Raw genomic sequence first — 17,186 nt, forward strand, 5'->3', positions numbered from 1 at the left:
GGAGACTGACCAGACAGACATATTTGAGCTCTGGTAACTCTAATAACCACTCTATTCTCATCAGAAAAGCATCTCGGATGCAAACAGTTCTGTTAGGAAACATATGAATCAGTTTTGTTTTCTATATTTCACCAAAGTATAGTTTTACAGAATGTACAGTCTCGTCCAATTTTCATAAGAAAGCCTTAAATAAATCCTCCAGTATAGCTCTATTAAAATGTATGTAGTACATGCCAGGTTTATGACCATGTTATGAAGGCCCAAAAGTAGGCACCCTTCAAATAAAGTGCACTTCATAAAAGATTGTGATGAATGTGTTGAAAAAGCCCAGTGTAGGTACACTTCAAAAAAGCATAGCTACGCCTTCATCTTAAACCTTCATCATCGATTAATCTGTCAGCTGCGTTCGTACTTTTACCAAAGCAGACGTTTGGAAAGAAAACTTCTAAAAAATCTTCAACTTCTAATTTAGAAAAAAACTTCCATCAACCTTAACCCTAGGAAACTCTGATTACTATTTTTCTATCACTGACTTGCAAGTTCTGTGAGTAGAGACACACTAAACACTAGTATTTGGCAGCTGCAGATGAAGGCCATTGGTGTATTCTTGGTAATGAGATCCCCTCGGATTTGCATGAATAAAGAATGCTGTTTGCTATTTTAAAGGCTGAATGAATGAATAAACAGTAAAGCAAGTATTTCTGAATAATAATAACAACAAGCGTCAATCATTTTCTGAAAATCCCACATACTGAAAGTGTGTGTTTGTAACAGTCATTGCATGGTGGTGTTTGTGACAGTCTTACAGTACTCTTAATCTTTCTCTTTGCCTGCTGTAGATGTGTCGTTGTGTGCTGGTGGACCCTCTCGTTCCTGTGTATGGTCATCACAGATGATATCTGCAGACAAGCACTAATTGAGGCCAGCCTATCCATTTTCTCTGTTTCATGGCTCACACACTTTCTGAATAAAGCCATGAGATGAGACAGACTTCCTGAGCGGGAGGACTGAATATTTAACCAAGCTCCCTCATCCATCTTGCACAGAGTCCTGTCACAGAACTAATGATGTCTAAAGATATCTGTGATATAAGTTAGATACACTATTACACCAGTAACTTTTAGTTTAACTTCATTTTCAGGAGCTAAGAAAGATGTCACTGTACCTACCTTGTTTAGTGAGTAAATAGTTTCATTTCAGAGAACATGCTTTTATTTATTTCATTTTAGGCTTCAAGAAAATAGGCAATAAGTTAAATGTGAAAAGTACTATAATGTGATAAGCTATACTATAATATAACTATTATTAAAAGAAGTTAAACAATATATGCAACTAAATTTGCTAAATATTCTTTAAATATTGTTGGTATCCTGAAATTCTTTTATTGCTGATGACCCAGTGTTACGATTTGCACAGTTTAAATCACTTTGTTTTTACCACAGTTAATCCGAAACAGCTTTCAACACAAAATATTGGGTTCTTGCACAATCCAGGCCATGGATAAAAAATACAAAATCAATTAGAGTCATAAGTTTGGACCGGACATGACTGATCAAACATATGATTGATGCTGATCTTGAATTCTGAAGAATATTTTGAGCAAAAAACAAATGACCTCTGCCAAGATGCTTTTGTAAAAAATTGTTTGTGTAAAATGACGGTTGTGGGGACAGAAAATCAGTGTTTTTCAAAGACCATCTCTGTCACCAGATCTTTTGAAAACCCTGTGGTGTGAATTACAGAAAGTGGTTCACAAGTGCAGACCCAAGAATATTAAGGAGTTTGCAGATATGTTTCAGCAGGGGAGAATATTTTGATAAGTAGTGGTGGTAATTCTGAATCCTATATGTTTCAGCCCATGGCATGTCATTCATTAATTTATTCATTCACTCGTCTTCAGTAACTACTGCTACTCCTGCTGTGTTAATGTGCCACCGGCATATTTATTTATTTATTTATTTATTGCTTGCCTTTGTATAAGGGTAGCACTATTTTAGACTGTAATGTTCATCTCCTCATCATGGCAAAAATGGACTGGAAAAATGGACAAGCATACTGTAAGAATTTGAGCGAGTTTGATGAAGGTCCAAATTGTGATCTGGATCAGAGCATCTTCAAAACTGCAGCTCTTGTGGGGTGTTCCAGGTCTGCAGTGGTCAGAATCTATCAAAAGTGGTCCAAGGAAGGAACAGTGGTGAACTGGAGAGGGTCAGGCTCATTGATGCACGTGGGGAGTGAAGGCTGGCCCGTGTGATCCGATCCAACAGAAGAGCTACTGTTGCTCAAATTGCTGAAGAAGTTAATGCTGGTTCTGATAGAAAGGTGTCAGAATACACAGTGCATGACGGGTCAGAGCTGCAGCAAAAGGGGGACCAACACAATATTAGGCAGGTGGTATATATATATATAAATATATATATATATATATATATATATATATATATATATATATATATATATATATATATATATATATATATATATATATATATATATATATATATATATATTTGTTTTTTGTTGTAATATATTAGATATGAGATACAATGAACCTAGAAATATCTTTTGCTGATGTTATTATTTATACAGGTACGGTGAATATGGTTAATATTGCACCATCATAGCCTTAGTATATACCTAAGCACTTTTATATCATTTATATCTTTTAATATGTAATTAATTAATCCCAGAACTCAGAAGGTAAATAAGACTAGGTGACTGTGTATATGTAAAAGGCTAGCACTTTTAGCAGAGTGTTAACTAGAGTTGTGAGAGCGCTCAGATCACCTTGAACATTACATATTGTACACATTTGCCTACACATATGAATATTAATATATGCACTAAACACTCTTTTTTACTCATTTTATGCAGGCACAACCAGCAAATGATGATGATGATGATGATGATGATGATGATATATTGTAATATAGATAATTGGTAATTGAATGCACGGCACATTACACAGGGAAATTGTTCAATGACAAACCGCAATGTTTATTTACACAGTAGTTGGCTCATACCTTGCCAAATAGTCAGGTGTGAAGAATTTAGTGTGGGAGGAGATGAAATTGAATACATTTCTTTGAAAAAACGAAAGAAAAAAAATCAATCAAGTTTTAATGTCTACAAAGTGACACATACGAACACTTATGAACATAGTGAACACTTACGTTAGCGTTTATATATTGACTTTCAACTAGTACAGAAACAATTTACAGCATCCACTCAAAGCTTTTTAAGATCATTTTTCCGAATGGAAAAGTACACTGACTGTATTTTACAGCTACAGCTGACTTTACAGCTACATAATCACCTTGCCTACACTTGTATTGGGGAAGGACCCTGGTGAATGTTGCAGAACATTGCGACATGCCCAGACAGCCATTACATAATGCCCTCAGCAGTTTTCTATGGGGGAGTGTGTATGCATATTTGTGTGTGTGTGTGTGTGTGCGCACATGAGACCCAGTTGGGGCTCATCTCAGCTGGAAGAAACAACTGGGTTTGACATTTCCACCGCAAATATCAACTGTTATTTTAGTATGGCAGCTGGGCGGCTAGCAGGGAGGCAGGGTGAACTTTGACTCAGTATGCAGGCTCTGATCTCTGTGGGGCAGTGCACCACACACCACTACAGTCGCAGGAAGAAAAAGAACCTCCCCGATACACACCAACATAACCAATATATTTCACTAGATTTAGCTGAATATATATATATATATGTGTATAGAGAGCGCCTGTGTGGCTGCAGAAAAGCACACATTCATATCCATCACAAGAAACGAGTGCTTTCCTACAGTGACAACTTCTTTCTTTCCGCCCATCAGTAACTATAAGAAGATTAAAGACGTGCTGTACAATAGAAGGCAGTTAACTTTACAATATCAGATCAAACTGTATGATTTCTTCAAGCAAAAATAATAGTGAAATCATTTTAAACCTGACCTTTTCCTTGGGTTATTTATTTCTTCCTCTTTAGAAACAGAACAAAGAATGGCATCAATTTCACAAGCTTTCTTTGAACTTTCTCACAGCAAACTCTGTTCCACCCACCCAGTCCATCTCTTTCACTACAATTCTTTGTCTCTCCGTCTCTGTCTCTTGTTCTCTCTCTCTCTCTCTCACATCTAAGATGTGGTAAATTATTCTGTGAAATTCCCTCTTAAGTGTCATGAGTAGGAGTCATCTAATTACCAGCTGTAAAGTCTCTGCAGGTAAACTGTCCCAATCAGGGCCACAGGGAGCACAGTCGCTATTCAGAGTGTTTGCGGATGGATTGATATGCTCCAGAGTATATGTCTTTTAAAATGATTCATATTCATTTGGAGGATCGTATGGTGCCTACTTAAACATGATACATATTTGAGGGGAGGACAGCATGGATAATGCAGGTGGACTTTGATCACTCCAAAATAATATATTAGCAATTGACAGGCAAATATATTTCGTTTTTATGAAGATTTTAATTTTTACTTATCTCAAGATTTCAGTTGTTTACTCTATTGGCAAATAATTCTGCTTTTTTTTTTTTTTTTGCTAAATTATTTTATTTTTTAAATGATTTATTTTTATTCGTTTTCATTTCTAAAAAGAAGACAATGATCTACCAGACAGCTTAAGAGTATTATCCTCAAAATTGAAAAATTGTTATGTAATAATTTCATAATGACAAATGTTAGATGTCCCTTATTTAGGAAATTCTCACTTGCTAAGATTCACACACACACACACACACACATACACACACACACAGACACACACACAAACACACACACACACAAACACACACACACACAAACACACACACATACACACACGCACAATACTAAGTGTCACTCTTACAATAAAGCATTTTTAAAGCATGTTTATTTTTTTTCTGATCCCTTGTTACAGATAGATGAGAATTTTCAAACTATGTTACATAAGAGAAGCAATTAAAAACTGAAAACAGGAGACAGGCAGCTCATAGCCTAGCTATGTGTGGGTATGTGAAAGCAGCAGGCGAAGCAGTAAGCAGTGGAGTATGGAAGTGTTTCGTTCCTCGCTCTTTCCTTACAACTGAAATCACTGCTTCCACAGATGCAAGCATGAAGTGCACACATTTCACCAGACATCACTAGGAGTTTGCTTCTTTCTCTCTCTCTCTGACTAAATATTCTGATTTCAGTGAAGTTAAAAAAAAGGGAGGGGGGGGATTTCTGAGACTACAATCGAAGAGTCATTTTTTTCCTCACTACCGAATATTAGCAGTGCTAATGTGACAAGACACATGGGTTCTGTTTCAATAACAGTCCGAATCTAAGAGGAGCAGGCAGGCTAAGTGCTCTGCTGAGAGCTGCCACTAGTGAGACACGCCGATGCTCGGATGACAATTTGGTTGCTGTGGCAACACAAAGTGACGCCAGAAGATGAGTGCATTAGAAGGGCTCTCCAGCGGACAAAAGAGAGCGTGTGAACATGCGAGAGAGTTCGTTCCTGCTCTGCTTTGAGGGAGTCAGAGAGAGTCTTAATGAAGAGATGAAAATGGAGGTGGCTAGTGTGGGAGAGTGAAAAGGCCAGGTAGTATGCGCTTTAGAGAGAGCTAGAGGGACTTACTTCCTGCTGCCAGGCCTGATTGGCACAATAGGAAACAGAGCTCCACGTCTCACCGGGCGTGGGTTTGAAAATCCTTGCTCCACCGCATCAAAAGAGTTGTGTCGAAGTGAAAGACAGACCTAGGGAGCCTGAAATGCTGGGCTAATTTAAGAACAGATGGGGGCTGACAAATCACTGCAAACAACTGGGAGTATTTATACCTTCGCTTGGCCTTGGAAGTCCTCCTTACAATATGCGAATGACAGAGAAAACAAGCTGAAGTGTCCGCCTACTTTTTTTTTTTTTTTTTTTACATTATCAAACCTGGAATAGAACTTGAGTGTGTGTGGGACTGTCTGTCTGTACATAGAGGTTTTGCAGTATGCAGTGTGTAGGTGTGTATGTGATGTAGAGGGGGGATTCTGAGTAAGGCATTGTGAATGTCTCCATGTAGGTGTGCATATACTGTATGTGGGGTTGAGCAAGCGTGGGTGTTTAAGTGTATATGTGTGTATATGTGTGTATATGTGTGTGTGTGTAGGTGGTGGGTGAGCGAGCATGTGTAGGAGCACTCAGAAATCAGAGCCCGACTCATGTGAGCAGTCTGGGTGAGCCAGTGACAGGAGAAGAGCAGTGCTTCTCCACACGCAAGGCTTCTGACTCCTGTTCCCTATGGGAGCATCATGTTTATTTTCAGTACCTGCTCTATCAAAAAAAAGGTCACACTGATGGGAAAGTTCTCTTCTAGAGAAGAAGTGAAAATCATCTTGTGGCTGTCAACTCACAGCTCGGGCACTATGTGACTCAACTTGGTAGCGCCTTATTTCCCCAGAGTCACCTGTGTGTGTTTTAGGGCGCTGCTGCCGAAGAGTCTCTATCCACGAGGAATAAATCTAAGTGACAGCCGTCTACGGTATCCTTCCAGTGCCCGAGAAGAAAGGAGAGTGACTGTGAAGCGGTACAGCTAAGAATTCAGCTTTGAAACAAATACAATTATGGACCACTTCTTAGAGATAAATGAAACAACCCAATTTAGACAAAGTTTAGATAAATAGCAAGCACCCATTATCTTCATTACACCATCTCACTGGTATTCCTTTAAGCCAAGATTACAGTGGCATAGCAAGGACGGGCATTTTGACTGTGAAATGGACAGCTGGCAGACTTCGGACACCGACAGCTGCTGTGGAGTGTGTGTCGCCAGGCTCGCTGCTCGTGTCACCACTATCTCAATCCGATACCCCTATCATCTCACACCTGACATCTGTCGGAAGAAAGGCACTGCCATTTCTGATCTTAACATAAATGCTTTTAATAGGAGTTCAAGCAAGCCACTAAAAAGTGAGCAAAAAAAAAAAGTTTGTCATGTTTTTAAACTAACTGGACATTCCTGCCATTTTTTTCCCTAGATATTTTATTTTAAAGGGGTTTGTTTTTGGTCCATGTGACTGTGGGTTAAAGAAATGAGAATTATTGGAGTTAGGTAAATGCAATTATACATAATATAACATGTTCAAAACAACATCTTTGTGCATGAAGCAGTAATATGATAGACAGAACAAATAATAGTTCAAAAATTAAGAAAGAATGAAAGAAAGAAAAAGCAACACGTACAAGCTTGTTTTCTGTGTTTCATCCAGACAGCTGCTCCCTGGATATATTACACAATAATTCTGGGCAACATTAACATGCTCTCTAGATAAAGAGTGTCCTATACAGCTGTACACTAAGGTGACTAAGTTGGCCGTAATTAAAGGCAATGCAGCATGCTTTTTTTTCACCAATTCCACAATATTTTTCTTAGGACACGACAGACAGAAGGCACGATGAACCAAACTGTCAATCCGATGGAGAAGTCTATTTACAGATGTAGGTAACTTTTTCATTAGTTTCGTAGATAGCTAACAATTATTAGGCTTTTGCTCACACAGATATAACAGTCATTTGTGCTTAGAGCCTTTCAGAAGATGGTTCAAATCAACTAGCTAGCATGATGCAGCCTCGGTTTACGGAGCTACGTTATGCGACTAACTTATAACTAGCTTAGTTAGCCAGCTAGCCGTTATCCAGAGAATACTAATGATGTATTATGATATTGAATGACGATCCCAGCCCGGATTTCTGCCAGGTTTCCTTTCTGATTAAAATACAGCCAAGTGAGGATACAGTTACTCGGGCCGCTGCTTTCCAAATGGAGCACTTTTTTAATTGAAAGCCGCTGTAAATTGAGCTGAATATATGAGAACACACTATAAAATATAATCTACTGTACATTTCGAAAGTCGTGTATATATCTGTTAAGAACTTCTACTGCAGAAAAATTAAGCATGTACATTGTTTGAAAATGATAAGCTTTGTAGATAGGTGAGTGATAGATCAATAACTTCAAATATTCCAGCTCTATTTAATAATTAACTTTGGTCCAAATCACTTAAAAACAGGTAGAGAATTAGAGATGAATCATAATGCTATGGGAAAGAAGAAGGTACAATTCAATCACAGTAGCTGGCTACCACTAGAGTTTGGCACGCAAGTTATTTCAGGAAAGTCTCTCAAGCCTCAGCTCCCCCTACTGGATTGGAAGGTCTATCAACAGGTGGGTGGCTCTATTGCGGGTGATACTGTAGTCAGACCTAACTGTAGGAGCCTCCTGCTCATTCTTGTCCATCATTAAGACATTCATAGTTATAGGTTGGATTGGTGCCAGTCAGTGCTCATCAGTTCGCTGCGACTCTACCAGCTTCCTCCGCCTCTGCTGTCGGATCCTCACCTAAAAAAAAATGTTTACGCCGTCACTTAGCATTACCGCATCACATTTACAACTAGTGCCTCAAATGTCAGAGCAATTAGTAATACTGCCATGCTCACAGAGTGAGCTTTCTACATCAACAAACTCAGGATTTCATTACTAGAAGGACGATTCACTAGAGGCTCGAACCTGCTGCCTGTGCCGGAGGAGCTCTGGTTTCATCTGTAGGGCTCAAGTCATCAGGAGGCCATCGCAACTCCCCGCTCTCCACATCTCCAGTCTCGGTGGGCTCCACCACGATGGACGGCAAGCGCTTGGATAGCTTCGGGTATCGCTCGTGTGATTCTGGGAAAATCTGGAACATAGGAGTCAGTTTTTTCATCAGTGGAGTCAGCCCAAGAAAACATCTACTTAAATTAGCACTGAGATCTCATTATAGCATTGTTCCATTCAAGCATGACTTCAAATAAAATCTCTGGAAGTAAATCAGCAGTCACAGTCTATATGCAGTGGTTAAGAGTTCAACACTTCACTATTAATTGTAGTCAGTTAGAGAAACTGTTGCATGTTTACAACCTGAGTTTACTAATCAGGATTACTAGATTAAAAGCTATGAAATGGGATTTCAGTAACCAGGCGCTTAATTCAACTCAAACCCGCTTTGGATTCGCAGATGATTTCTGAGGAAATTGGAATAAGTGAGAAAAAAAAAAACGCCACAGAGGAAGGTGAAGAGATCTGAGATCTCGATGAATAATAGGGATTGGAACAGAAAGGCTAGTTGGTCATACAGTACTGTGAATTCTCCCTGCTGGCTGCCAGCACTGAAAGAATGAGAGACATTCAGCCTGCATGTATTGGCAGTGTTCATCCACGCACATGCACACAAAAAAGGTAATGATGATAATTTCCTGAAAAGATTGTGACCTTTCAAGTCTCTGCTCGAGCTCACTGGGTGCAATCTGAATTCATCTGGTCTTTATGAGTGAACAGACATCGGGATTGGCTTTGGGAGCAATGAGAACAAAATGAAAGGGACAGCAATCAGGCTGAAGTGATGGAGTGGCATTCAGAAATAGATCTCGACGACAGAGAGCAATGGAGGGACATTTACACAAGCCAGCTATCCTCAGGGCTGCTGGGGAGCCAGAGATGAGAAGAGCAGTAGTGAAATCGTACAGAACACTCTGTGCTTATACGCAGAATACGTGTCACTTATTTGAGCACATAAAGCTCTATATTTACAATTTAGAGAGTCGAATCTGGTGTGTCTGTAACGATAGTGGTGATGAGCAGCTTCAATCAGTGAAACTCTTCAATGCACTTGCTATATTTGTGTGTATGTGTGTATGTGTAACAGATTGCACAATATTTCCTCTGGCTCACCTGAAAACCGATCTTCTGGTCTCCAGATGCACTGTAGTCCCCCACAGCTGATTCACAGGTGTTCATTACTTCTGTCATGATGTCCTACAGCTCAGGCCTAAAATAAGTAGCGACAAGGAAGTGAGCACCACAAAGCCATTACTGTTAGCGTGTAAGACAACCCATGCACCCATGCTCTCATTTGCTTATGAATGAGGTACAGCCAGGTTCTGACAATCCACCTGGACTAACAGCTGAGCTCTTCTCTCCTTTCTAAATTAGTCACTCTAGCCTGAAATGATCTGCGCCTCCTTCATCAGCCTTTAAACCAAGCCAGTCTTGGCGTTGCCCCTTTCGGCTGCTGCCGATTCAGAGCAGCATATCAATCATAGACCGATATTACATCCGCTTATTTTCAAGGCTAGTGACAGATACAGAATCCAGCCCTGGCTTGGGAGAAAACATTTCAAATGTAGTTATGGTAAGAGATATTTTCTCTCAGCATGAGAAATCAGAGCAAATAATGAGGCCGGCTTGATTATGGACTTCTGATGTTTTTGAGAAACAACTCCTCAATACACCATTTGTTTTCAGACCCCAGACTACGTCATAGAATAGCATAATAATATTTAAAGGAATATAAATGATCAAATGACATTTTAAAAAACACCCCTGTGTGAAGGTTAGTATGAACATTCTAGCTTATCCTAACAACCTATACCTGCATTACATTGCCCCAATATCAAATTTTTCACTTGAAAAGAAATTCAACTGAATTCTCCCTGTGTTTGGCATGGAATAAACCCGCACACAATTTTGCAATGTGCATCCCAAGGGGCACTCTCCAAAATATCCCTTGTAAATATCTAGCATAGAATGCAAAATCATTAAAAAATGCATGTATTTATGCAAATTTAAGCAATATGGTACGGTGACACATCATCAGGATTCACAGCACATGACATCACAAGATTTCACCACATCACATTACATGATGCTGATGTTTGTCGCATGATTATGAGACCTGCTGCATTATATGGAAAGTGTGGTGATGAATTGGGTATGCGATTGGTTCCGCAGTGCTTTTACTGACCCACATATTCAGTGAAGACATTTACAAGTGTGTCCTGTGGCGCACACACACACACACACACACACACACTGAAAAGACATGGTGATGTAGAATTAGCTTGGCTTACTGTCAGGATTTGTTAATGCTGCTTTTACTGGTAGCACTAATATAAACTGAAACACACATTCTAAAGCATTCTAAAAAGCTTTTCATTAAGGCTGTGTATTTTATGACCTGAGCATCTCTTTGGTTGAATTGATGACTCATACACTCTAGCTACAGACAAATAAAGGAACTTTCCCTTAATGGCTCCCGGACCTTCAATTTTTTCCTCCCTGACCAACGATTGCACGACATCTAATATCAACTCAGACTGTATAATTTTGTGGAATATAATCAGATATTGCATTTTCTTTTTTCATTTTTAGAGGTTTTTACCTCAGTGAGTTGTCATTACAGTGATCTATGTATTTGTGGCATGACTGAGCTGAGCCTAGACTTATAATATCCCTTGTTCCATATATTAAGTCATAGATAATTGTTGTAGTTTCACTTAGCTAGAATCGTGAGCTGTGATTTGTTAGCACTGCTAGCTTATTAGCAAACCAGCTAGAGAGACACAGTTAGGTTAGCATCTGATCGAAAAAAAAACTACAATGTTTACGTCTTTATATATTAAATTAATAGCAATCCTTCAGTGCTGGATGTTGTACAAATCGAATCAGAAGAAAAGGTACTAAAAGTAATCCCATGTTTCGCATCATCCTTAACCATTCTTCATTTTTTCGTACGTCATTACTACTATTTTTTTAGTTGTGTTACGTCTTTAATCTAAATGAACATTATGATATTTGCGGTAAGATACTTAGATTCATCTTTTAGAACAATATCATGCAATTTTGGAAAATCTATAGATAAATACAGTGAATGAACGTTAAAAGAGCTAGATCACAAGAGAAAAATCAAGGGGAAAATAAGTTCACGATGTTTAATAGAGCTGAATACGCAACAGAATATTTGGACAGTAGCATATTATCTATTTTCAAGAGGCGCTTAAGAAAGACTAACAGGAAGACAGAAACTTCCTCTGAATCTGAAACATAGATATTTTTGATTTAAAATAGGTCAAAGCCTGGAATTGTTGACTTTATTCCAGATGGTTTTAGCCTACAATAAAAAAAAATGATGTTTCGACCCAAACTGCAAAAAAATAAAACAAAATTCTGAGAAACAATATTATTATATTTCTATAACACTACAGTATAAAATGCTTTATACCATGCTGTTGAGTTCTTGAATCTGATTGGTCAGAAGGTAGTTAACAGGAGCTTTAACAATAGCTCCAGCTGGAATACAAATGGTTTATATACATGAACTAGCTCTATTTACATTAGCTCTTATTGTTATTACAGAAGCAGATCATTCACCGGGGTTTGTATGATGGATGTGAACCTACATGGATTAAAAATGTGTTGTTATTTAACATATACTTGTTGATGGGGACATGGTGTTTATTTAGCATTTATGGAAGGGTTTCAATTGTCAAAGATTTGTAACAAACCACAAAAAAGGACAGAGTAGTTTGTGCTTTATAACATGACAAGACAAAAAAAAAAGTTGTGTGCAAACAAATCTTTATATGTTTCATAACCGAAGTGAGAACAGGAACAAACTTGTCTTGTAGACATTCTATAATGTTAGATTAAAGTATAAATGGTTACAAACTGGTTGTGGTGTAAGAGGAATTAAACATGTATATATACCGATCAACCATAACATTATGATCAGTGAGAGGTGAAGTGAATAAGACTGATGATCTCCTCATCATGGCACCGGTTAGTGGGTGAGATATATTAGGCAGCAAGTGAACATTTTGTCCTCAAAGTTGATGTGTTAGAAGCAGGAAAAATGGACAAGTGTAAGAATTTGAGCGAGTTTGACAAAGGACCAAATTGTAACGGCTAGACGACTGGATCAGAGCATCTCCAAAACTGCAGCTCTTGTGGGATGTTCCCGGTCTGCAGTGGTCAGTATCTGAGCAACCATGGCTCATTGATGCACGTGGGGAGAGAAGGCTGGCCCGTGTGATCAGATCCAACAGACGAGCTACTGTTGCTCAAATTGCTGAAGAAGTTAATGCTGGTTCTGAATACACAGTGCATGATGGGTCAGGGATGTTTTGGCATCAAAGAGGAGACTAACACAATATTAGGCAGGTGGTCATAATGTTATGCCTGGTTGATGTATATATAGTGTATTATATTATATTATATTACATTATATTATATTATATTATATTATATTATATTATATTATATTATATTATATTATATTATATTATATTATAACATATAACATGATGCTTCACATCCAGCTGCATCAACCAAAAAAAAAAGTCATCATGGATCATTTTAACAGCATAACAGCATGTCATGTTTTATTCCTTACATATCACACAATTGGAAGCATCATGACTATTAAGGCCTAATCTCTGTTCTAAACAAACTGCTGCTCTACAACACACTAATCTGCCTGCAGCTGATCACGGATAACACCACTCTCTTACGTCTTACCGGTGTGAGATAAAGCGACAAAAAGGCTGAAGCGACGTGACATGAGCTTTGATGTCCTAAGCCCATAAGCTCTTACGTTTTACAGGTGACAGGTGAAACAACAGCAGCGTAGGAGATAAGTTCAACTCGAGCAGATTCTCTTTTGAGAAACTCTTATCCTAATAGCAGCATTGTGGCTTATCTTCTGTAATACAGGTGTCAATGTAGCTCAGTTTACTCAAAGACAGAGAGATATTGGGGGGAAAAGTGAAGGGTGGGGGGGGTTTGCTGCGTGTGGGTAGATGAAAGAGAAGAGTAATATAAAGCAAACGAGATTAAAGGACCACAAAAACGCTGCCTATGACCTTAAAGTGGTCAGGATATTTCCATAGAACAAAGCTGGGACATTGCAAGTAGTTGCAGAGGTTGTTCTGCTATTCAGTGTTTAAACCAGTGAAAGATACTGTACATAGTGTCCTGTGTACGTAAGTGTAGGCAATGGAACTACTGGAAGAAAGGAAAGACAGGAACGGGAGACGGATAAGGAAATTTAATCATGGAATATGAAATGTTTCCAATGAGTCAGAACAACATTTGTGCTGCAGCATCAATTTATGTCCATTACCACTTAATATGTTGCATTGCAAGCTGCGAAATATGTACCACAGTGAATGTTTAAACAACTAAACTTTCCCAGGAGATCATGCCTCCTCCAAACCAGCATTCAAGTGACTTATACCCCTTTGCTATACATCCAAACTTTCTCTCTCTTTCTCTTTCTCTCTCTCTCTGAACTCGGTTGAGAAAGGACTGATTATTCATGCTTGTTACTATGATCACACTGGCCAACACAGCACTTACAACTGCTGCGCTGTCTGTGGGCACTCTTGTTATCATACAAGCCTTTTCATTGGTAAATTTGCTCGGCAGAGACAAAGAGGGCTTGAGTGAGGGATCAAAGCATCACGCATGTGTTTGGTGCCATTTATAGCAAGACAAAGAAACAGTCAAAGGCTGCATCTGTGCACTGCCACACAAAGCCTTCATTTGGTCATCAAAATATTTTCAGAGGGTCACCCCTAAATACGTTGTGCAGTTTGTCCAGATCAATGAACTCAGTGTGTCTACATGTAGGCTTCTGTCTACATCAATTTCTGCATCAGTGTGAAAGTCCAGTGGAACTGAATCATTAGGTCTTATTACTAGAAGGTTTAACTAATGGAAGGCGACACACAGACAATAGAGTGGAAATGACTGATTTCCACAAACAGACTAGTTTTCTTTCAATTAATAGTGTCCTGAGGTGTTGCTGAGCAAGGCTTGTCGGTTGGTAGGTAAAAAATAGAGATGGTTCCTGAATAATTTAACGTCACTGGGTGCAAGGACAGAGTTCACCCCCTCCCAGCTGTATGGAAAATCTTATTCAAATGCAGGGAAATGATGGATACTGGCCTGACTTGCCTTGCTGCTGTCATCAGCCAATGAGTAATATGGACACAGTGTCCCACAGATTACTAAGCATTATCTTTGCTCATCCTAGGTGACAATACAGAGAATTTGGGCAACTATGATTAAAGCAAACTGGACAATCTAACACATGTGAAGTGTGCAAATATATGAATCTTCGGATGACACAATAGGTAGGTGGAGAAATCCGAGAAAAGTGCAGGACTAGTCAAATAACGACGAGGGCAGCGTGTTACGTCAATGGGAAATGACAGAGGTGATGTTTTGAAGATGTTGGATGAGAATACATTTAAGGGAAATACATTTCAAAAATCATTTTCCCAGCATAAAAAATAACTCGATAGAGAAATCTGGCAAAGAACACCTGTGAGCGGTGTGCTGTACGCACCATACTGTAAGTTTAATGGACACACAATCAGCTGAGAGCATGGCTGTAATGAATAACGTCTAGAAGAGCGACATTCAAGATCAGTCTTTAATCCTGTGGAAGGCTATCAATGTAGTTAAATCCTTATTTTTATCTTAAAATGAAGCCTGAGCTTATACAAAAAAAAAGTGTAAGCAGATGTTGCATGGTAGTCTAAAAAATAATGTACTAAAAAGGCTTTTTGGATGATTTTAGACTGGAGAATGTTTAATCATTTAAACACAATCATCACCGGTCTCAAAAGGTCTGATAACATGCGCCTGAAGTTGTACTGAAAGATTGTAAATCAATTATCATTCCTCAATTCTTCTTCTTCATCATCATCATCTTCTGGTTTGGGGAATTTATTTAAGACCTGGGAAATATTTCCCTCTACAGTCATTAGCAATCTTCAGATATCTGATAACAGGCAAGAAATATAGAATGTCGAAATTACATTGCAAATCATATTTCAGTGAGTGAAAATATGGTGCATCTGAGGATGTAGGCATTCCTGAGCATAATAAAGCCTGTAGACTAGTCTGGATCTCGTGTTAGAAATGACTTACCTGTGTTGTGTGCTGCGGTGAAACTGTAAAAGTGACCTCTTTTCTCCGAGCCTGCTAAACAGACTGATGTTAATCGCCTGAAGGAGATGAAGAAGGAAGGTTTTATTTTTTCTTTTCTCCGGGGTCGTGTGTGCAAACTTCACACAGAGGCGCACAGATCCCGAGCGTTCACGAGCGTCTGCGATTACAGAATGACAGGAGGCGCGCGCGCGCGTCTGTGCGTGTGTGTGTGTGTGTGTGTGGGGTGAGCGAGCGAGCGTGTGTGTAGTGTAAAGGGGAGGGGAATTAAATTTGGATAGGAGACATGTCGATCAGGGTTCCCTTCCCTCCCTCTCTCTCTCTCCTCCACATTGCTTGATTTAGATTATGATTTATAAAAAGACAATATAATTCCATTAAATTTTTAGTTGTATATATGCTGTTTAGCGTTAAATATTGTCAACAGGCAGCTTTACAGAAATCAGAATATAGATTCAGCTCCCTAATGACCAAAACTGGCACTAACTGAGCAATTTCTGTAACTTTGGTCTGTTATGCTGCTAAAAATAATCAAATATATTTCCTGGTATAGAGATGAGTCAAAATAACTTCCCCATGTATCTTTGAGAAATCCTTTTCCTGTTATCATTTTAGCTCTGTGAGCTTTGAATTTTAGGGGGGTTTTTGGGCATCACCAAAAGCAAATCAGACTTCCTGGGCACACAGCTGGTAATTTACAGGTTATTGGCACATGAGAACAACGATTATCTGTACTTTCGTAAATACGCCATACATTTTTATTTTATGTTTGGCTTACGTGAACATGAGTTAAATGAGAATAGTAAAAGGATTGAGGGATTATAAATCATTACTCTTCTATAAATGTATATTATAAAACCAAACACCACGGAGTGTGTTAGGAGGATGCTCAGTATGAGGATATAGTGAATAAGTGTAGGCGTAGTCTTAGGTATGAATCTACAACATCCAGATGACTGAACCTTGTCATAGGAAGTAAAAATCTTTAGGTCATGCATGTGGGACCATCAACAGCAGGAGAAGGCAGTGTTGAATTTCCCAGCACATGAATTCTATTAATATCATTTGTTGTATTTGACTAAACACAATTCAGTATTGCGCAAACTTCTTGGGCAAACACTGAAAACTAATCAACAAGCTTGAGGCCCATTGGACTTAGAGGCCCATGGACAAAGGTTCAATCAGCCATTTTGCTGCAACTGTGAAAATCTTAAATGAAACATCACTGAGTCAAGCAACATCAGGCATTCAACTCTTTTTTACCAGAGGCTGAATTGAATGTCTTGTCATGTTACACTCCACAGTGGTGGTTAATGGCTCAGATGAAAGTAGACACTCAGTACTTGTAGTTTTTCACAAGAATTTTGTCTGTTTTCACTTAGCCTAGTGCAGCCAATATATTCATAGAAAA

The 17,186-nt window shown here is 38.8% G+C and overlaps 1 protein-coding gene across 1 annotated transcript; it reads right to left on the reverse strand.

Annotated features, from left to right (window-relative positions):
- Positions 1-2,972: 2,972 nt before the first annotated feature.
- Positions 2,973-15,984, reverse strand: si:dkeyp-72h1.1 (uncharacterized protein LOC799956 homolog). The gene is made up of 4 exons (XM_058379546.1): positions 15,758-15,984; positions 9,713-9,809; positions 8,516-8,681; positions 2,973-8,347 (listed from the first exon to the last, which is right to left on the reverse strand). Exons 2-4 carry the CDS (start codon positions 9,788-9,790, stop codon positions 8,295-8,297), a joined length of 297 nt encoding a protein of 98 aa, XP_058235529.1. The 5' UTR covers positions 9,791-9,809; positions 15,758-15,984; the 3' UTR covers positions 2,973-8,294.
- Between the last annotated feature and the right edge of the window lie 1,202 nt (positions 15,985-17,186).

This window comes from Hemibagrus wyckioides, linkage group LG25 (assembly GCF_019097595.1).
Source record: "Hemibagrus wyckioides isolate EC202008001 linkage group LG25, SWU_Hwy_1.0, whole genome shotgun sequence".
In the NCBI taxonomy this organism is placed as follows: Eukaryota; Metazoa; Chordata; class Actinopteri; order Siluriformes; family Bagridae; genus Hemibagrus; species Hemibagrus wyckioides.